The following is a 25,107-nucleotide window of genomic DNA, read 5'->3' as shown; positions in this document are numbered from 1 at the left end:
TGGGAATTGCGCGTTGGTACGAACCGGGAGACTACTTCTGGAAGTCAGCGTATGCTTAAACTTGTTTGATTTAGTGAAGTTGTTGATCTGTGAGATTTTCAAACTCGCGCTGCCCTGTGTTTATTTGCCAATCCCGGAGAGTGGTACCAGCTATGCCTCCCTTCAATCCTGCTCCACCCATATGCCCTTTATTATCGATCTGCACCTGTTCGGAAGCACCGGCCGACACAATGAATTTAGACCCTTGGGTCCTGGCAGTGGCTTTACTTCTGGTTGTTCCAAGTTATTGGCACATCGTTGTTGACCAGCATGTTAGATCTATCGTCACAATGTGCCCCCAATTATGTTATTTATTTTTTATCTACATTGGGGTGGCAACAATACGACGGCTCACCTACAGATAAATGAATGTTGATGTATAAGTACTAAGGTAATTTCTCCCTGGTATAGCGTAAGACTTTGACGCGTTCCTGTGCGCTCTGCCGACAAGCTGACATATATTCGACGAGATAGCAGCGATTGAATTCCTAATTAATAGATCGATAGATGGTTATGTGTGTATTGCTTGTTAAGAGTTGAGCATAGTGGCTCCAGTCAAAGATGTTTCTCAATCCATTCCAAAAACATGTGCCTATAAACGTCAAATATGCTTGGCTGCAAAACATTCTCAGCCTTCAAGCACCTCTTTAGGCTATATAACGGTTTATTTTCTGTAATCTCTGATAAAATTGTAACTAACTGTCAATGAAATGCGACAGAGAAAGTGGAAAGGCTCAGAATACGGGAGACCTGGGCAACATAGGTTTCAAGTAGCGCGGCTGCAAAGCCCATTCACTTTGGCCAAATGCATTCCGAAATTTACAGTCACAACAGGACATCGACGAAACCTTGTGGGGTCAAAAAAATGGAATTCCTAGAGTTCATGTTGGGACCATGAGCGAGCCAGACAAGCCAACGTCAAGGATTCATTTGACCAATAAGCAGAACACTGCATCCCATCTTTCTGGCAACTCAACACCGAACTCATTTCGCTCTGAGAACTCCCAAACGCCGCTAAACATGGATATACCTGACCTTCTTGTTCCGCAAACAAGAGATAACACAGAGCATGACGGCGATGAAGAGGACACAACTTATTTTCTTCTCGATATTCAGACACCTGATAACGAATCGGAACAAGCAAGATATTCGAGAAGCCCTTCACTTTCTTCGTCGTCAAGTGAATCAGCACAAATCGTCATTGACAGTGGAATTCTTCGACCCAGTCAATATGATCATGGTTGTACCGAAGATGGCAGACCACACCAGCTTACCGAATTGCCACGTGGAGAGGATATACATCCAATGGAAGTATCAAGCTTGCCAACGAATGGGCACTCTTCTGGTAAAGAAGGCAATCGCATCATGACCATTTACACTGAAGAAGAAGACGATTTGATGGACGAAATGCCTCGCTGGAACCAGGAAGTTATGCATCGAAGACATTCTCTGCTAGAGGAAGATTCCCATGCTGAGTCGGATTGGGCTGCGGATAAAAATGGCCTTCGTAATCGACGAGATCGTCAAAATTCCTACATTTCATCCACTCGTAGAGAAAGCAGTTTCTCTCGTAATCCCGGTCTATCCAGCGAAGAAGCATTAAGGTGAGATAGCTCAAAGTGCGATTATGTGTACTATACCATTTCATTTACTAACCTGGAGCGTTAGACGTCTTCTTGAAGTAGCAAACTCTATATTAGAAGAGGAAAGAGTGAAAACCAGCAAAGATATACGCAAGTATCCAGTTTATATGCATTTGATATTGCATGACGACCATCATCCTCTACCCCATACTTACCCTTTCTTTACCATTAGGCATAATAACCTGGATCATTCGACCTGAAACCATCATCTGTATCATATCTGTAATCATACTACTTGCATTTTATATAATTGGATATAAGCTCTCGAATCCATATCAGTCAAGGGTTCTGGGATCTCTTATTGAAGGTCTTTTGGTACTAGCTTTTATCATTTGGAACGGTTGGTTGTATCGACGAGAGCAACGGCTAACACTTCGGGAAGTGACGGATCGAGCGCAGACCATCATCGAAGCATTGGAAAGAAGTGGCATGAATATGGTTCAAGATACTCGCATACCCTTCATTCCTTCCCTATCGATTGCAAAGGTGGTTCGAGATGGTGTTTCCAGAGTATTTCCTACCAATTTACTGGTCGAAGGCGACGTGGTTGAGATGCTGTATGGCGATGTTGCACCGTGTCGCATGAAATACGTGTACCTTGATCCAATAGAGACCGTCAATCAACTTGGGATCAACTCTACTACCGACCTAGGTGCATCTCTTGAAAGCGATAAAGCTACTGTGGATTTCACTCGAAAAGAATATTACATGGCTGCTGATCAAGTACTCAAGCCATCCTTCTTCGGCGTCCCTCCACATCCACATATGATGAGAGATTACATGACTGCACGTGGACGACATCAGTTTATCTTATTGGAAACGCCGTTGCGAAAAAACATGCGCAAAGCTCTTCAAGGAGAGCGCCCAGAGACTGTCATTCACAACGAAGCCAAAGTTTTAATCAACTGGTTCTATCATCGAATTATTTGGGCCGTTTTGGCATTGGCCCTGATCATCAACCTTTTCCGGTTCGGTTTCAAGGATATCATGGGTAACAAATACCATGTCGATCAAATTTTTGAAGTGGTTTTTGTAGAAACCATTTATACCATCATACCGCTCTTGCCACTGACCTTACCCAGTTTATGGCTCATTGCAAGAAGTTTCGGAAATGCCCAAGTGCTCATTCTATTCGAAGCGCTTCAGATTTCGAAAACCGAATACGAGGATGAAGATGATGTGGATGAATTCGATGCAGAAGCCCCTCCTCCTACAAAAGATGTTGATCTCAACCCAAGTAAGCGAATTTTCCCATCATAATTTTAGTGCACTATGATCGTTTACTAACCGTACGATTAGACGCGGTTTGGAGCAGGTTTTTTTCGTTACTGACCAAATGGGACAAACTGTCTCTAACTCGATCTACGAATTTGTTTGAATCGCTTGGAAGTACAACTGTCATTTGTTGTTTGGACAAAGAAGGGACCATTGCGAACGTAAGTTTTTTCCAGAAAGCGAGGGAAGGAACTTACCTCGAGTAGACCATCTGTTCCTGAACATATTGCCTCATTATAGCCGTTTCCGTCGGTAGAGCAAATATTGCTGCCTGACGCTGACGAGGACGTAGCTGTACTCGATGTAGAGGAAGATTATGATCAACCCTATGGCATAAAGTTTGAAGATCAAGACTGGGACCAATACCTGGCGTAAGCATTCCGAGTTCTTTCCGTCTGGGTTGATTTGAACGCATCATAACTCTTAACCTTATTTAGTGGATTAAAGCCTGTGGGACTGAATTTTCTACTAAATACCAATTGCGGTGTTTTGCAAGGCCGACGACGAGCAGAACATCATAGAAAGCGCTCTGGTCTTCATAGCTACGGCAAAACGTTACCTGCTCGACAATGTGAGGCTAAACCTATTCTTTCCTCATTTTTGCATCGATAACATATAAACGCTAATTTATTTCTATTTTTAATTTTTTTAATTTTTTTCAGCTTGTCTTTGTCGCCTGGGTAAATCCATTGGGTTTACAGATGACGCTCTTTCGACTTTCCAGCTTCGCAAGGAGATATACACGTTTGCTCCCTATCATGAAGTACTTAACGCCCATCGAAATTTCTCACAACAATTCGAGGTTCCTAGCATGCTGTCGACGATATATGAAGAAACTCGATCAGGTAAATTTTCTGAGTTTACGATACATGTTTTTGCTCTTGCATCACTTTAACCCGGAATACTCGGATCTAGGAAGCTACCAGCTTTTGAGTGACGGACATTTGGATCTCATTTTGGACAAGTGTTCCGATTACTGGGATGGGCAAAGCCTTCGAAGAATGACGGATGCTGTAAGTTGAGATATTCATAACATAACATTGCATTGATCGGTTGGAATGATACAAATGTTTATTTCTTCAACCATAGATGGAGAAAAAGGTGTACGATTTGTTTCAAAATGCTCAGGTGAATGATATGCAATGTATAGCGTACGCATACCGACCAATCAACACCACCCATGGAGAAAAAATCCCTTTCCTCCAACAGTCTGGTGATTATGGATCTGATCCAGGGTGCGCATTCATTGTCTTACCCTACAATCGGCCTAGCACCGACAGTTCAAGCGTATCTTCGGCCAGCACAGATACGGATACACAAGGAGATGAAGACGATGATGGTGAGCAAGGGACTTCCACATCCGTGGGAGCGGCGGCAACCGAAGCGTCGTCTACTCAAGACTTGACTCGAAAAAGACCGTATCGTCATAAATCTAAAAATAGCGACGATGAAGCGCTCGATTTTTCGTTCCAGGATGTTGAGCAGGTCAACCAAGGAGATGAGGAGAGGTTCTACAAGGAGGTGGTCAAGGGCCAGATCTTCCTTGGTCTTGCCACACTATGCCATCGGCCCAAGTTGGTAAGTTAAGATTTCATCTGTTGAATTGTCTATTGGTAATTAGACTGAAAACATGTTAACGTTATCATTTGCATGACCTCTTGTTTTTCCACAGAATGTGGTGGATTTCATCGAGGATCTCGGTTTGGCCGGTATTCGATTCGTGTATTTCTCACCTACCGCTGAACGAGAGTCCAAAGGTTAGTGTGGTGTTTTTGAGTAAGAAAACCTAAGACCTGTATGCTCATCTTTTGATGTTAATAGCCTACGCCGAAAGACTTGGCCTGGAGACAGACTGGAACAGCTGTATTTTGTTATCCAATGCTGATGATGACAACTGCGGCACGGGGTACTTGCAGACGCACGACATCAAGGCACAGCTGCCTCGCGGAATTGATCAAATTCGCCCTCATCTTGAAAATGTGGACGATATCCCATTGCATGTTTCATTGTTCGCGGAATGTACCCCGTATGCGACGACAGAGATGATTCGCATCTTTCAAGAAAATGGTGAAGTTGTGTGTTGCGTTGGCAATGCGCTTAATGCCAAAAATACTGCTTCGTTTGCGCTGGTAAGTGTCACATTTTGGGATATTTTTTACGAAAGATGACTTTTTTTGTCAATGGGCTAATACGATTTTGCATCAGGCGGACGTCAGCATAGCGATGGAGCCTATGCACACCCGAGCACAGACCAAAGGCAGATTGGCTTTAGGTGGTAGACAGCCACCTCTTGCGATAGGAGCGTCCTTGGTCAGCTTACCATGTGGTCTGTTCATGCAATACGAGACAAGCTTATACGCACTGACACAGCTGACTCGGGAAGCCAGACGTTTACTGAATGCTGTACGAATGGTGAGTACGGAACGCACCATTTCATGATTTTGAAAGGAATGCAACGAATGAAAGGCATTTCTCTATGACGATTTTTTTTCCCGCCAACCCACTGAATATTCTTCTATCCTATTTCCTTTCCAAACCATCTTTGTGCAACCCACAGGCTTTCGTATTCTTCACAGCATCATGCATGGCAATGGCCTTGATACAACTCTTATCTTTTTGCATGCTCCTTCCTCCCATCCTCACGGGGTACCAGATGCTATGGATAATGTGGATCGTTCTGCCCATTTTAACCATTTCCATGCTCTTCTCCCCGCACGAGGACAATATCATGCTTATGATGCCAGGTGAGCAAAAACCTCCCCAAAGGAAAAAGTCAGAAGTGTGGAGCAAAACGACAGAACTTCTTTGAATTAAATCTTTCTGTTTGATAGGTAAAAACATTAATCATGTTGTCGATCGGTGGCGCTTTATGACCTACTTCGTCTTACGGTTTGCTCTACCCATCATCATGAGTGTGATCATTTACGTCCTGTAAGAAATTTATGGAAGAACAAAACTTATTCCGTTGAAATAGGTACTAACCTAAAACTTGGGTTTGTTCGGTAGATGTTTGATCCATTTTCTGGACGGAACGGTTCCAGCCACTGAAATATTTGGTGACCTTGGTACTGTTGGGTGGTTACATTGGAATAACGAGATACAATGGGCGGTTCTGTATGCACAAAACTGTACTATGCTTATCTTTGTTTGGTATATAGGTAGTTATCACCTGGATACATCATGTCCTTCTCCATGCTTCATCACTGACTGATTTTAATTTCCAGCTTGTATCTCTGCCACTTTCCTACACCGAACGCTGTCCATGCGTAGGTTTTTACCCTTCCGGAACCGTATCTGGATCATTGCGTTTTTCACGAGGTAAAGAGAAAAAGAAAAAAAAACTTCTTTTGGAGCTAATTACCACTGGTGCAGACACTAAGTCCCATTATAGTATCGCCCTTCAATTTGCTTTTTGTGCAGTGTCCTTGGCAAAAGGTCCCTATTCTATACGAACTTTGCCATGGTACGTTTATTTCCTAGGCTTTGCATTTGTTTTGGTTATCATACCTGCGCAAGAGCTGGTGAAGCTGCACGACTTGAAAGAATTCACCCGGTTTCAAAAGCGATCCAAGCTTGAATTTAGTACCAAGGTAAGCGATCAAAGTATATATGGAGCGATCATATGAAGTGATGAGCTGGGGCTGACGCGAGTGTTCGTTCATCTGTTGTAGCTTGGGATGCACTCACCGTTGTAGTAATATAATAGCCTATAAAAAAAGGCGATATGATATGGAATGTCCGAATAAGGAAATGCATCAGAGCTACTTTCCAACGTCATAAAAATCCCATCATTAAAGCCTCGCCTTTTCATCAGAATAAATCTATTTCTTTCTTTTTTGCATTGTTGAAGCGTTTCCTTCTCTCTTTTCTTTTTCTCAAATGACAGGTACCACTTTACCTCCCTCTACTCGACCCATTCATCCATGGTATTAATTCACCTACCCCCCTTCATTTCCCTTATAGTAAACACTGTTCGACTGGGTGACGACTTGCACTTGAACGACCGGCCGACATATACCCGATGCAAATCCAATATGATAGATTTCAGACGACATTCTGGCTTGTACAAGCTAGCTCTATCGAGAGACGTTCTTACAGGATCTACCACGACATTATCTACATTGGATACCGTACCCGAAGACATGCCTAGCTTGATTTTCGACGATGCATCATCTACAACCGCTTCATCCAGCAGCGGAAGCATGGAGTCTTCCCCTATCATGGACTCACACCGTCGGGAAACTTTGGAAAAGTTAACGAGACGACTCACTTTAGATGGCTCAACTCCACACAGTGCTGACAACCTTCACCCTGTCGATTTAACTTTCCGGCGCTGGTCGATGCCATCATCTCAGCCCCCGCCCGCCTATTCTCCTCCACCTGCATGCTTGTCACGCCCGGTTTTACCTAGACCTGAAGAGGGTTGCGAGTCATTACCACGCTACTCATGCTCGGTTTATAAAATGGGATATCTTCTAGTCAAACGAGAAATGGACCGACCAGGAGTTAAAGCACGCAACCGGTCATGGAGGTAAAGTATTTTCTATCAATTTCTGTTTTGGGAGAGTCGAAACCCAAGAAGGGGGGAGGTTGAGGACATAAGCCCAGAGCACTTTGTTAGGGTGGTCTAGTAAAAAAAAAAAAAAATCAAGGGGAACTGGGGACCTTGTATATTGTTAAAATGAGTAGAACCGATGCTGATTAATGTTTTTGTTATGACCTGCAGAAAACTATATTTGCGCTTATGGGGAACTAGTTTGGCCCTCTATAATTCAGAGCCGATCGATCTACAGCGCTCCCCCAAGATTTGCAGCTTCTCCATGCATCAAGCCGATACCGGTTTGGCTTTAGATTATGTCAAACGCCGGAATGTTATCCGGCTAAAATTTATGGACGGACCTCAGTTTTTGTTACGGAGCGCAGATGCTATAGAAATTGTTTCATGGGTAGAACATTTGCAAGCTTCTGCTAATGTAAGCAGTGACATTGATCAACGAAAAATGCCAAAATTCATCACGTTACCACGACGGAGGAGAAGACAGACCGATAACACTCTCACTAATAGCAACATAAGACCTACCGCTGCGGATAACCACAATAATCCTCGCGAAGCCTGGCGACGATCGGTACTTGACACTTTAGCTCGCGACGACCAAAACAATCAAGATGTTGAGCAGGCTCTCATCTAACCTTTTTTTTTTCTGTATATCGAAAAGCCTTCTCATCCCATTCCATCTATCTCATTCTAAAGCATTTGATGGTCGTTTATACTCGCTGCATACTTTTTTTTTTTTCCTTTTTTCTATATATTTTCTTTAACCTTTTTCCCATCTGACTCACATTCATTCTTCTCACACATCATTTCCCACATGAATATATGTTATGCAAAATTTCATCTTTGAAACATACGCAGTAACAACGTTATTTACTTTTCTATTGCCAGCGTGATTCTCTTACGAGGGGGGTGGTTTAGGAACACAAAGTATTTACCCGAACGGATGAGCATATGCACACACATTGTGTGGCTCTGGCTTCTTCCATGTCAGTTCCGAACCTTGTCAGGCTGAATATGTTCCATTTAGACTAAGGTGGTGGTGCACTTTCCGAACGGAACAATCGTTCAACCGATGAAAATAACTTTCCTCTACGCATTTCAGCAACCACTGCTTGCCAAATAATAAACAAGCCATTGTCCGGTACGAGGTGGCGTGTGTGATTCCACGTGAGAAAATCTCCATTGGAACCCGTCAGCTCACTTTAGCCTATCAAGGTTGCTCAGGCGCATATTTCGAGGTGGATTGGGCTTGCGATTTTAATAAAATTACGCGCGGGGCACGCACACTGAAAGCTTGGCACACATCACGACCTCACAATTAGGTATGCCACTCACTCACTCACTGCAAAGCTAGTGTTTGTTTGCAGTGCTTGTAAAAAATAATAAAATAATAGATCCACCCTTTCCCCTAATGACCACACAGTGTGTAGATGACTCAATTAATTTTTTTTACTTTGGTTGCTGTCTCATTGTAAATGTATGGACAAGTTAAAGAAAGCTGTTAATGTTCAGAGCTTATTTCATTCTCAATCAAGTGGCCAGGTTCCGGATTTGCCAAACTTTAAAACATTTTCGAAGCAGAGAAAAATATATTCCCAGCCACCCTGGCAGACCTTTAAATACAAAAATTTCGTCAATTTGGCTCGACGAATAACATTCTTCCTGAATCGCGCCATTTCCCACCACTCATACTGGCCCATCAGCTCACTATGACTGACTCGCCTGAAATCATAGACCCTATTCAACAAGCTCCTCCAATTGGGACTGTCAATTCTCTTGACAGCTCGTCCTCCACTATCAACATTTCCTCTACTTCAAGCAAACCTACTACTCAACCCCCACCACCCGAGACTTTCATCCAGAAGCACAAGAGTTGGCTACTATGGTGGAACTTGGAAGAGTGGTGGGCATGCTGGATTGGCATAATCTTTTTCGGTATCGTTTGTGGTTGCGTTAAGCATAATATCCCCCAACCAGAATTTTTACCTTGGCGTACCAACCCGTTTGATACATTTGCAACACCTGGCAATTATGGATTACTTGTTCTGTTTCCTGCCATGGGCCTACTAGTCTGGTTCGCTTTGACAAGTATCCAAGCACCGAGTTGGTCCAAATTCCCTATCGGTTACATACTCGTCTTCTTCATTGCCCTCATTAGCAAAATGTTAGCAAGCAATGGTAAGTAACAAGGGTCCTAGTATAGCCATCACGTGAGATAATTCATCTCACTACTGGTCTCCCTTTTTTTAACCATGATTGCCTTGGCCCCCTTAGTCACAATTAAAAGCGCCAGCCTGGGAGACTCCATTTGGGCGATTATCTTTGGAGCCGTGCTTAGAAACTTATTTTCCATTCGTCAAAATTATCGAGATCGCTTACCACCCTGGCTTAAGGTTGCTCAGCAAACCGAATTGTATATTGCCATTTCCTTGGTCCTGCTATGCATTGATATAACCATTCTACGACCACTTGCTCCTAGAGCTCTTTTTGTCAGCTGGATTGATACTCCTACGCTGTTCATGGTCCTTGCATTTTTCGGATACAAGATATTGAAAATCGATTTACAAACCTCCATCATTATGTCGGGTGCCACTTTTATTTGTGGTTCTTCGGCTGCCATCGCACTAGGAGCTGCCATTGGTGCTCCCTCCAAAACTGAAATGCCCATTGCCATTATTTCCGTTTTCACCATTCCAAGTATCATTGCCCTGCCTTATGTTGCAAAGTCGCTTTACCTGTCACCCGAAGTGAGCGGAGCTTGGTTCGGTGGATGCGTCGATTCAACCGGCGCTGTCATTGCTGCCGCTAGCATTTACGGTGATAAGACCGCCATCAACACTTCGGCCGTGGTCAAGATGATGCAGAACGTCTTGATTGGCCCACTCTCCGTGGTTATGACCTGGGCTTGGGCACGACATGAACTCAAGGCTACCAAACAAGAAGCGGAGGATTTGGAAACCATGTTAGATGCAGAAGCGGAAACCAGCTCCAACTCTATGCCTTTAGAAGAATTGGAGCGGAAACAAACGAACCAGCAACGCCGCCAAGTCGCGTTACAAAAGGTCAAGAAACAGCAAACAAAACCACTGGTTGTCCTCTGGAACCGATTTCCAAAGTTTGTCATTGGTTTCGTTATCACGGCGATTTTATTCAACACTGTGGTTTCCAGTGACGAGGATACCCGTACCAACGTCAATAACTTTTGCTTTTACATCTCGGAATGGTTCTCAACGCTATCGTTCGTTAGTATTGGTTTAGCGCTTCAGTTCAATGAATTGAAGCGAAATATCCGACATTTAGGCTTACTTTGTACATTATACGTGGTTGCTCAGATGATAGATATAGTAGTGACAGGCTTACTTGCCTGGATTGCTTTTACTTACATGTAAATAAACGTGATTCCCAGTATCTACCCTTTGGTTGCACCTTTAAACTCGCTTTTTTACACTACGTGTAGTTACTTAGGGTATTGCAAGGCTGGATTGCCTTCACTCTACGTCTAAAGACACGCGGTTGCACCATTCGTTTTGATTGGATATTTCAGGGTCCATCCCCAAAAAAGGCATTCACGTGATCTCTCAGGGGTCACATGGCTCATGACCACAAGCACCCTGTTTCCCTGAAGGTTTTGCAAGCCTTGTAAGAAAAGTTCCGCTTGGCTCTTTTTGTTCTTCTTTCTTCTTGGCTGGGAAGAACTCACAAAGCGCATTTGAAGCGCTGCTCATCCCTCTATTCTTTCAACTCAATCTCGTGTTATAAATGTCCATTCGCACTCGTCCAAGTCGACATCAAACTGCGAAGGACCAACAGTTGAATCTTTGCTCTGTTCGCTATGGAAAAAATATACGAAGGTCGCGCCGTTACCAAGACCCAGTGACCTCCTGGTCCTGTCAGAAAGATGTTTGCCGATCCATGGCCGACGATACTATATACGAAGTCAACAGCCCGTATAGACAGCCGCCGCGTTCCACTCCAAACTCGAACCATCAGACCCACGCGAGCCGCGCTGCTTTGAGTTTCCAGAAAGACGAACGAGGTTGGGTAGACTTGGCTGCAGGTGAAGGAGGGGATAACAATCACCCTACCTTTGAAACGCCCGATATCGGCTTAGGGTTGTCTGATATTCAGCCAAGAGAATCATCCGATATGGATGATGAACCTCCTTCGAGCGGATCTAGGAATAATTCCTTATTTTTCGGCAATGCTGTGTCTAGTGATCTTCCACGTCCACCACCCTCTAGAGCCATTCGAAAGGAACCTCAGCTACCTCCCATCATTACGTCCACGCCTCACCCAGAACCCCCGCAGACCCACGGTGGCCAAGTAGACGATCTCCGTGAAATTCATCACAGTTCACTTGCCAATCGACTTCGCAATATTGTAGCAGCTAACCGCAAAACCGTGGTAAAAACTTTGCCTATCCCAGAGCATCTTCGGTCAGATACCACGGTGTCCGAGAACACTTCTCCAACCTCCAGCAACCCTTCCCCAACCAGAAATACCACTCCAAGCCCATCTAATTCCATAGATCACAAACAGCGTGGTCACGGCTATAATGCCACGTATAGTTCATCGTCCTTTTCCGACGATGAATCATTTTTGCCATTACCCAGCCCTGCTACAGCCATGACACCATCGGTCTCAACGTCTCAATTTAGCCCAACTCATCACACAACAAAGTACATTGCACAGTCAGCCACTCCCTCACCTACCGATATGGAAGGTATGAAAGCGGACGATCCAATCAGAGAAGGCGACCACGAAACCAATATTCCAATTCTATCCGCTTCTCCTTCTTATGCCCCACGTAAACGTCAAGAAATACCGTCGGTAGTGGACTACCCAATTTTAGGTGACTCAGCGTACGAGGAACACAAACCACACTCGTACATCTCTAAAAAAAGCCATCTATACGATACCGCACAAGCTAAATATAGTGCCTCTCCTCTTGGAAACAACCGAGAAGAACGCATGATTGGAAAAACCATTTGGAAGTTTCGCATTCAAAAACTGCTTGGCGTCGGAGCTTTTTCAAAGGTGTACCTGGTAGAATGTACAGAAACCGGAAAAAAATATGCTATTAAGATGATTTCCAAGGATCGTTTAGCGCATGATTCGAGGATACGCTCTAGCATTGATCGTGAAGTGGCCATACTGGAGGTGAGTTTTTTGCCAATTTTTTCCCACGGAGGCAAAAGAGGGGTTTATTGATGTCACATTGATGTTTACCAATTATTAGTACATCGATCATCCTAATGTCGTTCACCTTGATTGTACCATGGAGACGGAACACCACTTTTGTCTAGTGCTCGAACATGTTGATGGTGGTGAACTTTACGACTACGTAGAGAAGTTACACAAAAATCTTACCCCCGGCCAAACCGTCGATGAAATGCTTATCAAGCGTTTGTTTTTGCAACTCGTTAATGTCATGATCTGGTTGCATGAGAAGCATATTGTCCATCGCGATTTGAAATTAGAAAGTGAGTAACAGCTCGATGTAAGAAGGGCCGTTTTATATCAAACTATGGCAGGCATTTAACATTTATTTCTAGATATTTTGATCTCATCAGCAACAGATAGCGATGTTCCGGTACTGAAATTATCGGATTTTGGGCTCGCTCGCGTCATTGAAGTGGACAATCCTATATTACGTACACGATGTGGTAGCGAAGAATATGCTGCCCCAGAAATCATTCAAAACACAGGATATGATGGAAGGAAAACAGATACCTGGGCCCTCGGTGTTATCCTATATGCGCTTTTGGTCGGCTATCTACCCTTCATGTACAATCCAGCGCGAGGCGAAAAAGTATCGCATTTGTTTTATCGCATCCTCAGCAGCAGCCAAGTCAAATGGCCTTCAGAGTGGACCAAGGACCCTTCTCGCTCCATAAGTCAAGAAGCGAAAGATGTTGTTAATAGTCTGTTGACTCGTCAACCTGACAAACGCATAGACCTTACGGAAGTCAAGAAGATGGCTTGGTTCAATGATTGTGACTTGGATGTGGACATGGCTTGATATTGACCAAAGAAAAGTACCGCTGCCAATGCCATTTATTTTACCTTCTTGTATTTTCCTTCCATTTGGAAGAAGATCCTCTCTCCAGTCTAAAGAAAAAACGAGTTTAGTGATCGCCCTCACTCTGAATTATACATCTCACCCAACCCCCACTTCTACTTTTCTTGTTATTATATGTTCAACCCTAGTATTTTTCTTCTACAGCCCTCACAACTGTATACAACCCTTTTCTTCAATCTGTACATGTTTATTTCTCCCCTCTCCCGAACCATCTTGCGCTTCGTCGCAGAAAAACAATGAAAAAATTATATAAATTAGTATTGTGCACCTCCCCTCGTAAATCCCACTACTGGCCAGTTTTGGAATGCTTGCATCCAATTTATTAGGATATCAACTTGGTAAAATCTACAATAGACTATCTTTGCGAAAGAGCAACATATACTGGTACCCAGTGTGTGCTATGGTGAACTCCGAGCTGCTCAATCCGACCTTTTCATAATCATATTCGGTATCCATAGAGATCTGCGCATTGGGAGGGATCAAAGACTCCACGAAATCTTGTATTATTTGGGTCGCTCCATCTGGCGATGAGCATGGCCGGTATTCGACCTGAGAAAAATATACCAACCCATTAGCATTTACTAAGTCTCTTTTTCTTTTTGACCACTGATGGCGCTAACTCACCTCCAACAGCAAGCCTTTGTACGTTGATCCAAGCAGAATATTTGCCACCCGTAACGTGAAATCACCTATATCATAGCTAGTACCCTGTGATACGCGATGCAGTCAGAAAAAAGGAATCGTTTATGGTTGAATGATACATGGGTCGTGGGTGTACTTGCCTCTATCGTCGCACTTTGTCGCACGACCCACAAGTTTTTCAGTCTGCTGAATATCGCCTCCACGTCGCGCTCAACTTCCACTACCACGCCGCCATCCACCATGCAATACAGCTGCCGTGGCTGCTGCGCTAAGGATATCTGATAGAGAAGTTTTCCTGTGTTGTTGCGACTGTTGTCTCGGTAAACTTTGCAGGTCAGTCCCCATCGACCCGTGTTTTTGCCATGTAACGTTTTGATTACATGTTCGTCAATGGTGGTGAAATCTCGCATGCCCGTTGCATTCTTCCACCGAACAATACTAGAGACAATATTGGTAAGATTGTGCGGCGAGATTGCGGTCAAAACAAATAACGTTGTTAGAAATTTACCATGTCATGCCCATTCTTGTAAAAAAAAATAAAGTGTAAAGGTAACGGTCGAACAATGACAGGCACTCCGCTTGCTCCAAATGTTTGGGTAAGCTCTCAAGCGCTTTAACAAAAAATCTCAGCATCACTTTTCATTAAGATCAGAACTGTACATATGACACAGCCAAAAACGAGTAGAGCGACATACTCAAGAACGAGAACTAAAAGTTTCATAAACCACCACCATGCTGAAAAGCAAAACATCAGACCGTCAGGTACTTTTAGAAATCCAGATTATATATTCCACTGTTATTTTTTAGAAAAGAAAAAGCAAAGAATTAAAGAAAAAAAAAAAAAAGAGGGGAATAGAGTTTATCGGAATAGTGATGTTGGATATGTGAGATATCTAACATAATCGAATAGATACAGGCTACGTTTAGATACTGGAGGTGTACAAGAAGGGTATATCACGCAAGAATATGGATGAAAGCGACTTTGCTTAAAGCTATTATCCGAATTTAACGGTTTCCTCAGGTGGTACTCTATTGCGGTTCAACATGGATCGAAGACCAGAGTATATCTCGCGAACACCTTCAGCCATGCTCTTACCGTGGCTGTCTTCCCATGCTGCTTCATTGATGTCGCCACCAGGTGGCAAATTCATCATCATGTTGGGCTGGTCATTGATTGCGTGGGCTTCTATGAGCTCCATACGCTTCTTCTGAGCGTATGACCACAGGCATGCTGCCCAGTACATCTAGACAGTGCAAAAAAAATTATTATCAGGTTAGATTCAATGCATATTGTACATCTGAGATTACAGTGTCTGGCTATCACTCACATATATGATGGTAAAGACGATCCAAACAACAATTCCAAGTTTGAGTTCATCTTCCCACATTTTGTGGCAGTTGTAAAGATCCATTCCATTCTGGCTTGGGTTGAAGCTCATGGTTATTTGCGTTCCATTTCCGAGGATGGCGGTCACTTGCTCGTCTACATAATTGCGAGACTTATCCAAGCACCAGGTTTCATAGTCGCCTCGCAACACGCCAAAAACAATAATATTGATGAAAGAGTCCGTTAAGAATGCAATGACCGCACACCAGGTTAACATGTGCGAGAGACGAAGTATATGTGCTTTGTTCTGAAAATGCGATTTGTTAGGGAACCAAGTTGCGGATGCCTTGCATTCTTTCCATCCATCTTCCCGCGCAAATTTTGCTAAAGTTATTTACCTGAAACAAAGCGAACAAGGTCCAAAGCGTGACCAAGCAGAACACTAAGCTTATGACGCCGGTGACCATGAAGGCAGTGTAATTTAAATAGGAATAAATAGCTACAGAACCGACAAAGATAAGCCAAAGTGAAATTTTCCCGGTTTATGCCAAGATCACTCTATCGATGCTACTTACGGCTTCGTGATTCGAATGAAAGCACAGTGAGATACAAGTTGAGTCCCTGCATGATGTAAAACCGCCAAAAGGTTTGTTAGTAACTGCGAGGCACAAAATAATTTGAAACATCGTAAATCTTACCAGCCAAACGAGATTAGCAAAGGTGCTTCCTCCTCGAAGAGACATGCAAAGACACCATTTTCCAATGAACGGGTTTCTTGGGCGTAGTCTGCGACGTTGTGCAGCCTCGTGAGCGATCCAGCCATTCACATTCATGATGATATGATAACGCCTCGAGAGTGATAAAAAAAAAAGGTAGGTTAGAGAAGAAAGGAAGAGGTTGAACTTTTTTTCTTATTTCTTCCTACTTTACTTTTGGCCGGTTTATCTTTTTTTGTTATGATTTTGCAGACAAAAACACCTTGGGGGCAATAACAATATACCATTTTGGGTTTTGTGCACAGGAAGGCTTTTCGGCAATGCCTGACTCTCCCAACGTCATCCGACAAATTATTTATGGTATACCGGGTTCAACTTCGACTTGCATAGTCAAAGGGACATTTTTGAAATAAATAGTTTATAACGTAGGGACATGATTGCCATTGACATGCACAATTCGCATGTCAATATACGAATTCTAAGTGGCTCTAGCGGTGGCCACCTTTGCAACTATCCGTGATATAATACTGCATTAAAAAAAAAGTGGCCGTTCTGTCTCTTTTATTTCCTCGGTCGTAGTCCTCTTCGAAGCAGAGATAACTGGCTACGCTTCTTCTCCCTTTGCTTATGTATGTTCTGCATTGCTGTGCCCGTTAGAGGCTTGTCACCGAGCCAAATGGTCTGATATCTGACATTGATGTCGGCAAAAAGTCGTTCAAACTCGTAGTGTTCGAATTGACAGCATTGTAATCGATGACAGGGTTTGTACGCTAGGCTACCATCCATGCTTCGTTCATCACCATGGATCTCTACAAGCATAATAGATCGGATACTGTGCACAATGGCCACTTCGATGGACTTGGAGTTCCGAACATCCCGTTGTTCTGAGGCCGTGATCAGTTGATCTAGACCGACACTCTTGGTTCGATTCATTTGCAGTTTCTTCCATCGTTTTAATCCATCCAACATACCTTGGAACTCTATAATGTTGATAAGCTGGGCCTCAACTGTTAAGCCAAAATGGCTGATTCTGGCAGAGATTTTGGCTGGAATACACTGGGCAACCAAAAAGTTCTTGTCCTTTGGAAGAGGCAAATAGTGTCCCGAGTTATTTCTGTTGGTGGCAAAACTCAAAAATGAAATATCGCCCTTCTTGGTAGCTAGTTCATTCAGAACTTTGATTCGAGCATCCCATTCCTCTCCGTAGCCGAGCGGTATATTTAGGGAGAATATTCCAATCAAAGCATACGACATATCTTCCACATTCGTCGTCTTTCGTGCATCCATCCTTGCTAATATTTCAGCAGCATTTCCGGGACGATAGTAGAGACTGAGGTCTAACTGGCATAGGTGTACATTTTGTGTCTCTGCCAATTCCTGCATAGAAACAAGTTCTGCTTTTGAGTCTTTTTCAAGGATTCCATAAAGTAATCCTGCTGCAGCTCCTTCCTGTAAGCACCATCCTCTACTTTTCCATACATCGAGCGAAGTATCCGAGTCTAGTACCACTGCGCGGCAGCTTGCATACCACCTGTACATTGAACGAATAGTCTTGTCCACCTCCGAAAGACTGGACCTATCCATACATATGGTGTCTATCCAAACGTACCTTGCATGTTTTATGATCACTGACCTGATTCGTTTTAACTTTTTCGAATATGTGCTAATGCCTCTAACTTCTGCAGAGACTTTGCCTTCATATGATGTTTTTTCCGTTATGTCCTTGTACTCAACTTCGCCATTTTCTCTCCATCTATGGGTGATGAAGTAGACTTGGCGAATGTCAATGTTGTTTACGAGGGTGTCGCTGTGTAAATCCCACACTCTAGGCAATATTCGCTTCTCGTCTCTGGCATGCCAAACAGCTATGCCCACGGCTTTGGCCGCCGCTACTGGCGATAGAGGTCGATGTTCATGGCTAGACCCGCAATTGCACTTCCTTCGATGTAGCACCTGCTGATCAGTAGATTTCTGAAGATCTGTAGTTCGAACCGTTTCTGAGTATACGCTTAGAATCGCTTTGACGAGCATATCGGCATTATTATATCCTCCTATCATACTGGTGATGGCTAGGCCAGCAATCAAAGTCCCACGCAAAGGAGTCGAGATATTCTCTTCCAAACAGCCAAGGACTCCCGAAAACGCTTGCGAGCTCACTTTGGGGGACGCCATTCTGCATACGCACACGGCATTAATGAAACAAATCAAGAGATTCTCATGGTCAAACCAACCTGGTATAGATAGATGAGTATTCTGTTTGGGCCGAGGTACAACCATAAGCTCTGGTTCTCGTATAATACTCATTTTGTTAAACTGAGCCGCCCATGGAGGAGAAGGGCCATCCGGCTTGTTATTGAGTTTTAATACAAAAAGGGATTCGTTGTAATATAGCGTGACTCCACACCACTCAATCAGGTACTCTATCACCTTGGATGCCCACTCGGATGTCGATCTATCCAGTATAGAATTGAAATAATTGGAGATAGTCTCTCCTGCAGCATCATAGATAGAATTAGATAATTCGCTTCCGAGCTCTTCAGACTCCATCATCGATGAGCTTGGCGATCTGTCGTCTGATAATGAAAGTGTCTGTGGCCTTGAACTTTCGTTGGATTGTACATGCGTCAACGATTGATCCTCGTCATCGCTGTCTTGAATATCCTGTGAGGCTGTTTCTCTGAATAACGGAAGACCGTGACCGTATTCATTCCCTATCGCACTCAAACGTTGGGCATCACTGTAGCCTACATCTATAATTTGAAACAAAGAAGAGTTTAATAAAGAGAAAACGAGTTGATTTCAATTTTTCTGCTGCCCAGATTATTTATACTTGCTTTCAAAGTTCTGTATTCTGTCGCCAGGTACCCACTTCAACCAAATAGCGTCTTCTTTTTCCTCTCGTAACCCTTTATTTGAGGACTGTACTTCACCTTGGTTTGATTGAGCTTGTGATTGTAACAGAGGGTAAGTGGTAAACTGTGAACCCGATTCAGCACCAGCTTTGATCAGCAACCCAGAAATGACCACATTGCTATCTTGAAGCGCCAAATCAAGTGGAGTAGCGCCAAAAGAATTTCGAGCATTTAGTCTGACATTCTGCCGCAGTAGCAAGCTCACAATGATATCTTTGCCGGTTCTCACTGCTGTATGTAATGCTGTATCTCCTGCATCTCCCTTGGCATTGACTCTAACATTATGGTCCAGTAAAAGTTGAATCATGCTCAAGTTATTCCTCTGAATGGCACATTGTAAAGGTGTCGCTTTGATACCATGGGTAATTGCATTGATATTGATATCGCAATTGATCAGAAGCTCCACAATTTGAAAGCTATCGCATTCTACTGCTGTGTGAAAGGCGGTCCTGCCATATTTGTTTCGAATCTCCATATTGACTCCCCTCTTCACGAGTAATTTCACTGCCGCTGAATTATTATTTGAAACAGCATAATGGAGGGGTGTATTGCCGTTGTCGTCAATCGGTTCAATGTTGCAGCCACAGTTCAGTAAAAAGTGGAGTGCCTTTGTTTTGCCCATCTGAATATAATGATGTAAAACAGTTATGTTATCCCGTTGGTGACATCTTGCGCTGATATTGACTTTGTGATCTACCAATAGTGCAATCATCTCTGGATGATCGGCTGCTGAGAAGAGTGGAGTCATGCCATTGCTGTCCAAGATCTCAAGATCCACTTTTCCATCTTCCAACAAGAGGGAGACCATTTCAGCATTCCCTTGTGCCACAGCTGTATGCAGAATAGCACCCCGGTATTCATGGTTTTTTTGCGTATCATTTTGATATCCAAGTGCCATTTTCACGATATCGACATGTCCCGCTTCAGCAGCAACTTTGGTTAATTGAGGGATTGTTTCGTCCGCGCTACCACCCATTGTGGCCTCGTTGTCTAATAAAAACGAAACCATATCGACATGTCCTAAAGATGCGGCTATATGAAGTACAGTATGTCCATCGCGGTTGACTGCATTGACGTTAACATCAAGAGCAAGCACAGTCTTCATAGCTTCGAGATAATTGTGCTCAGCGGCAATGTGAAGTGCGTCATTGCCACTCTCGTTTTTAGTGATATGATTCGCACGATTTTGCAACAACGTGGATACTTTATGAACATTTCCATCCTCCATGGCTTCGCTTAAAGATGATCGCAGATAGGCGTCTCGGGCAACATCTTTCTCGTTATACTCCAGTAATGCAGAGATAATATCCAAATATGCATTCTTGGAAGCAATATAAAGCGGCGTCCATCCGTTCAAATCAGCCTTCTCAGTTTCAGCCGAGCGTTCTAGCAGCAGATACACCATTTTCACATCTCCTCGTTCCGATGCAAGATAGAGAGGTGTTTGTCCATGGCTAGTTGTTTGATTCACATTAGCTTTCTCGTTACACAGTATAATTGCGATCTCATCGTAGCCAAGATGCGCAGCAATATGCAATGCCGTCCATCCTTTGTTGTCAGTTTTGTTTACTTCAGCTCCGAAATGCAACAGTATGGTCAGCACTTCTTTAAATCCACGCTGCGTCGCTAAGTGTAGAGGTGTACGCCCAGATTTATCGATAGAGCTTACATTAGCCTGACGTTTTAGCAACAATGATACAACAGAGTCGTTTCCCCAGTACGCTGCAAGGTGCAATGGAGTCTGGAAATCGGTGTCTCTTGCTTCAATATGCGCATTGTAGTCGAGAAGAAGTGGTATCAAAACATCATTATCTTTCTCAGCGGCAATGTGTAGTGGTGTTTGTCCCCAAGTATTCCGGTACTCAATGTGTGCTCCACGCTTCAGTAATGAAGCAGTCAATTCCTCCACCCCCAGTTCAACTGCAAGATGCAGGTCTATCGTCCACGTTAGCCATACCGGTCCAGCTATACTTGCCCAATAGCCACTCCGTATCTCAACTATGCGAGCTCCTTCGGAAATGTCGTCTTCCGAGGGGTAAGAAAGGTGGTCACAATCGAAGTCGAGATGTTCTTTGGAAAGTCTCTGCGATAAGAAGAAATTGTTGTCTATATCTCGTAAAACTAAAGCGTCGTTCATAAGGGAATGTAGCGAGTGCAATTAGTCTGGGCAAAAAGAACTTGAAGCAAAAAAGAGACTGATATATTATTTCGCAGGACCTGCTGAGTGCTTTGAACAAAAAAGTCTGAGCGCGATAACGTGATAACATCCAAAGCTGTATCACGTTAATTCGTCTATACTTTTGAGAATCGTAAGTTTACTTCTCTACGCTATGTTTTAAACAATTTTGCAAACTGTAGTATATAGTACATTTATTAGTATGCTGGTGTTTAGTTAGAGTAAGTGTCACAGAATAAATGAAGTAAATGTCTACAAAGTGAGCTACCCAAAGGTAGTTCCAAGGTACATGTAGAGTAGTATATCGCGCCAAGCAAATCGCAATTTGTATTTAATACTTGCAATTGCTTCTCGATGCCTTTAGAGCGTCATAATTGAATGCATATGTTGAGCAATCAAACTGTTATATCCCATGGAAGAATAGATATAACCCCATCTTAGTCCAAGCGATTGATTGCTTACTGTAGAAAAATAGCTGAGCACATTGCTGTTCACATTTGGACATACGATGTACTGGCTCATATCCTAATTTAAGTGAGTAGCTTCGACTGGGCTCGGTCTTTACGCACCCCATGACACGATGTTTATCTCGAAATAGCAAACAACTGCATATGTGAAAATGCCATTACTTTTCTATTGTGGAACACTTCTCGTAATACCTTGCATTGCATAAAGGATAACTTTCGTTTATTGCTCGTTTCTTCAATTTTAACAATTATCTAGCATACTGTGCTTTGTTGCTTGCCAATGAGAACAAATTTAAATTAACATTAGACTTGTAGCTTGAGATGACCGCATTGGTTGAATGCTTTACTAGTTGTACGCTGATTTTCGTTATTTCCATAAAGTCATGTCTGATTTCCTTCTTTGTTGTGGTTTCTTGCTTACGTTCGAACCTTTATCGAATCTACAACTCCTGCCGCCACATCTGATCTCTTTTCTTCTTGAAGCGACGCTTCATGATTATAATGAATCTTGTAAACAATCCGAAAGATTCTAGATTGCACGCTCTCGGTATATTCCGGTTGTGGATATCATTGTGCGTACTCGATGCTGAGAGGTTGCCTACTATATGCTCTGTCATCATGCTTTCACCTACCTTGCCGAATTCAAAAGCACTAGAGACATGTATATCTCCAGAGTCATTAAGGTACGCTACCTTCCTGGTCTTGTCGTCATGATTTATGGACTGCGCTGATATCTCTATATTTTGCCCGTATTTTCGCCAGGTATAGATAACTCCTATTAGTGCTAGCTGGTACACGCGAAACTTGTAGTACGGTGGCATAGGACCAGTAAAATCGTTTTCCGAACCTAAGAAGCACATGTATTCTCCGGTGAAAGCTGATTTCGCAAAGTCGCTGTTAAACCGATAGCTCAATAGCATAGATACCGCACTAAAATTTGCCTCTGCCACTAGTTCGGCATGGATGGTCCGTAGTTTCTCAGTGACTTCATATCGATTGCGGTCTCCCACCTTCTTTTTCCATTTCAAAGTAGCCACCTCAGCGGCGCTACCCATGTCAACGAAAGGCACCCCTTTAGTCGCTGCTTTGACGATAGCTATTACTTGTTTTACCCTGTTTTCCAAACTTTCGGCAGCGTCACTTTCTCTACTTGCCAAGTCTTTCACCGTCTCTCGATACATGTGAACCTTCTTTACTAGCCATCTAGTGTGATCTGATGATTCGCCTTCCTTGATTTCTTTCAGATATGCAAAGTTTTGATCCGGGTAAATGTGAACAGCGTCTTTCGCAAAACAGAGTTTGATGGTAGCTTCCCGATAAGCTGGTGGTAGCAATGCAAAGGCTATCATTTCATCGCATATGTGGAATTCTTGGTCATAAGGGATTATGGGTATTGTTCCGTGCTTGTATCCATCCATGAGCCTGTTCAGAGATATCACGAATAAGTCGTTTTCAGAGACTGTCATGCATTTCAAGCGTTGAGATAAACTGATTTCCTTCAGATTCTGTCCGCAATCTATTCTTACAGAGATGTTACCTGGCGTAGAATAATGATAGACACTAGCTAGGATGCTATTTCCAACCTGATCTAGGTCAGTCACTATACTGACTGCATTGGGGACGACACCGCATTTCTTGCAGGGGTAGTAAGGTATGATTGGATTCGGGTTTTCCCATATACCTGCTACAACGATATTCTTTCTTTCACTGCCAAGTAGTTTCAGAAATGCTACTGCACCTGGAGTCAATGTGCAATATAAGAGGCAGTGGTAGCTGTCGTTTTGCTTTTTCGCTAGCATGTAGACATCCGATATATTCCCTTTCACCAATTCTGTAGACATTTTTATAGCCACGATACCCTTAGTATCTAATTTGTCCAGTAACTCACGGTCGCCATTGACATGCACAATATCGGTGGGTAGGATAGAATCGCCGTTGTGAACTTCTGATGTTATTTCGATATGGTTGTCGACAAGTCCCGTCAACGAATAGTGTTTAGCATAAACAGTTGTCATTAGCTTGGTCGAAAGCGGTACCCGATCAGTACAAGTTCGCATTTTGTTCTGAAACTCTCTAAGTTCCGGCCGGCAGTACACCTCTAGGAAGGCAAGTAGGATTGGAGTGTTGATTATTTCTACGTTGTGGTCCGGAATTGTTGTCTCCTCACTCATCAAAACATCCTTCATCATTTCATACAGCCGGTAGTGCAGTGTGCCTACTCTACTGGCTAAGGTGTTATCATCTCCGTGAACTTCATACAATGCATGGCGTAAACTTGTCTCTGATTTCTTGGCCGTGGTAAATATGTTATTCGCTAATTCACTATTTAACAGCACGTAGTGAAAGATAGTCGCAACTAACTTGACTGGCGAAGGGTGATTGTTGTCATGCTGGGCATGCCTGATCTCTAATGTTTGCACAGAATCATCATTCAAAGCGGCTCCTATTGCTATGATGGCTTCCACTACATCGCTTAGCAAATACTGATGCTTACTGACCAGTTCTAATATGTGACAGTTTCGGTTGTTATCAGCCACGTTGCTGCTCTCTGTATAGTGCCAGTTTCTAATGGGCTTGGTTGTACGATATTCATCATCTTCCGGATCACTGTTTTCGCTATCTTCGTTTGAGATGCTTAGTGAGTGGTTTATCGTACTCTTCTGTCTAAAGGAGCTTTTTTCAACATTATCAACTGATTTACTCAGGCCTAACAATGGGTGTGTTTTACGGTGACGGTTCTTCTCAAGGCGAAAGAAGTGTTCTGCACTATTTGAGCTAGGCGCTCTGTGATATGGAAATCGAGGAGTTGTTGGCCACTCAGCGCTTCTAAAAAGATTAAGTGGCAATAGTTTCTCCACCTTTCTCTTCTGTGCGTCTTGCGCTGATTCACCTATCAGGGGTTTGTCTCCAAGCCGGATGGTCTGATACTGCGCATTGAAGTCGGAAAATAATCGCTCAAACTCATAATGTTCGAATTGGCAGCATTGTAATCGATGATAACTTTTATACTCCTGGCGACCCATATGTTGTTCAGCACCATTTATCTCCAAAAGCATGAGAGATCGGATCCTGTGCACAATAGCCACTTCAATGCGCTCGGAGTTCCGAACATCCCGTTGCTCTGCTGCTGTGATCAGTTGATCTAGACCGACACTCTTTGTCCGATTCATTTGCAATTTCTTCCATCTTTTCAATCTATTTAGCACACTCTGGAACTCTACAATATTGACAAGTTGTGCCTCAACCGTTAAACCAATATGACTGATTCTGGTA

At 43.3% G+C, this 25,107-nt stretch overlaps 8 protein-coding genes across 8 annotated transcripts; 4 read left to right on the top strand and 4 right to left on the bottom strand.

Annotated features, from left to right (window-relative positions):
- The first annotated feature begins 690 nt into the window (after nucleotides 1-690).
- K450DRAFT_252975 (uncharacterized protein) lies at nucleotides 691-6,795 on the top strand. Its single transcript, XM_051590963.1, has 18 exons — nucleotides 691-1,643; nucleotides 1,708-1,772; nucleotides 1,855-2,919; nucleotides 2,982-3,118; nucleotides 3,198-3,328; nucleotides 3,395-3,528; nucleotides 3,620-3,802; nucleotides 3,873-3,970; nucleotides 4,047-4,535; nucleotides 4,630-4,714; nucleotides 4,779-5,086; nucleotides 5,163-5,369; nucleotides 5,515-5,701; nucleotides 5,789-5,888; nucleotides 5,964-6,115; nucleotides 6,182-6,275; nucleotides 6,349-6,547; nucleotides 6,629-6,795. Exons 1-18 carry the CDS (start codon nucleotides 934-936, stop codon nucleotides 6,650-6,652), a joined length of 4,368 nt encoding a protein of 1,455 aa, XP_051442262.1. The 5' UTR covers nucleotides 691-933; the 3' UTR covers nucleotides 6,653-6,795.
- A 1-nt stretch (nucleotide 6,796) lies between these two features.
- Nucleotides 6,797-8,286, top strand: K450DRAFT_252967 (uncharacterized protein). The gene is made up of 3 exons (XM_051590962.1): nucleotides 6,797-6,843; nucleotides 6,921-7,488; nucleotides 7,684-8,286. The coding sequence occupies exons 1-3, from the start codon at nucleotides 6,837-6,839 to the stop codon at nucleotides 8,144-8,146; spliced, it is 1,038 nt and encodes a 345-aa protein (XP_051442261.1). The 5' UTR covers nucleotides 6,797-6,836; the 3' UTR covers nucleotides 8,147-8,286.
- An 841-nt stretch (nucleotides 8,287-9,127) lies between these two features.
- K450DRAFT_252965 (uncharacterized protein) lies at nucleotides 9,128-10,938 on the top strand. The gene is made up of 2 exons (XM_051590961.1): nucleotides 9,128-9,690; nucleotides 9,787-10,938. Exons 1-2 carry the CDS (start codon nucleotides 9,222-9,224, stop codon nucleotides 10,899-10,901), a joined length of 1,584 nt encoding a protein of 527 aa, XP_051442260.1. The 5' UTR covers nucleotides 9,128-9,221; the 3' UTR covers nucleotides 10,902-10,938.
- A 1,545-nt stretch (nucleotides 10,939-12,483) lies between these two features.
- Nucleotides 12,484-13,534, top strand: K450DRAFT_178089 (uncharacterized protein; the record flags this gene model as incomplete). The annotated part of the gene is made up of 3 exons (XM_051584285.1): nucleotides 12,484-12,672; nucleotides 12,752-12,995; nucleotides 13,068-13,534. 3 exons carry the CDS (start codon nucleotides 12,484-12,486, stop codon nucleotides 13,532-13,534), a joined length of 900 nt encoding a protein of 299 aa, XP_051442259.1.
- Nucleotides 13,535-13,885: 351 nt separating this feature from the next.
- Nucleotides 13,886-14,791, bottom strand: K450DRAFT_282767 (uncharacterized protein). Its single transcript, XM_051593452.1, has 4 exons — nucleotides 14,745-14,791; nucleotides 14,377-14,674; nucleotides 14,219-14,302; nucleotides 13,886-14,143 (listed from the first exon to the last, which is right to left on the bottom strand). Exons 1-4 carry the CDS (start codon nucleotides 14,756-14,758, stop codon nucleotides 13,940-13,942), a joined length of 600 nt encoding a protein of 199 aa, XP_051442258.1. The 5' UTR covers nucleotides 14,759-14,791; the 3' UTR covers nucleotides 13,886-13,939.
- A 220-nt stretch (nucleotides 14,792-15,011) lies between these two features.
- K450DRAFT_252957 (uncharacterized protein) lies at nucleotides 15,012-16,517 on the bottom strand. Its single transcript, XM_051590960.1, has 5 exons — nucleotides 16,262-16,517; nucleotides 16,139-16,184; nucleotides 15,962-16,062; nucleotides 15,565-15,870; nucleotides 15,012-15,480 (listed from the first exon to the last, which is right to left on the bottom strand). The coding sequence occupies exons 1-5, from the start codon at nucleotides 16,394-16,396 to the stop codon at nucleotides 15,232-15,234; spliced, it is 837 nt and encodes a 278-aa protein (XP_051442257.1). The 5' UTR covers nucleotides 16,397-16,517; the 3' UTR covers nucleotides 15,012-15,231.
- Nucleotides 16,518-17,476: 959 nt separating this feature from the next.
- On the bottom strand, nucleotides 17,477-17,881 carry K450DRAFT_162611 (uncharacterized protein; the record flags this gene model as incomplete). The annotated part of the gene is made up of 1 exon (XM_051584029.1): nucleotides 17,477-17,881. A coding segment is annotated over one exon (405 nt), but the record flags the coding sequence as incomplete, so codon positions are not given.
- Nucleotides 17,882-22,059: 4,178 nt separating this feature from the next.
- K450DRAFT_290638 (uncharacterized protein) lies at nucleotides 22,060-25,015 on the bottom strand. Its single transcript, XM_051593567.1, has one exon. It carries the CDS (start codon nucleotides 25,002-25,004, stop codon nucleotides 22,275-22,277), a length of 2,730 nt encoding a protein of 909 aa, XP_051442255.1. The 5' UTR covers nucleotides 25,005-25,015; the 3' UTR covers nucleotides 22,060-22,274.
- Nucleotides 25,016-25,107: the final 92 nt, after the last annotated feature.

Source organism: Umbelopsis ramanniana (genome assembly GCF_025399195.1).
Source record: "Umbelopsis ramanniana AG unplaced genomic scaffold K450scaffold_52, whole genome shotgun sequence".
In the NCBI taxonomy this organism is placed as follows: Eukaryota; Fungi; Mucoromycota; class Umbelopsidomycetes; order Umbelopsidales; family Umbelopsidaceae; genus Umbelopsis; species Umbelopsis ramanniana.
This window is presented reverse-complemented; position numbering and strand designations above follow the sequence as displayed.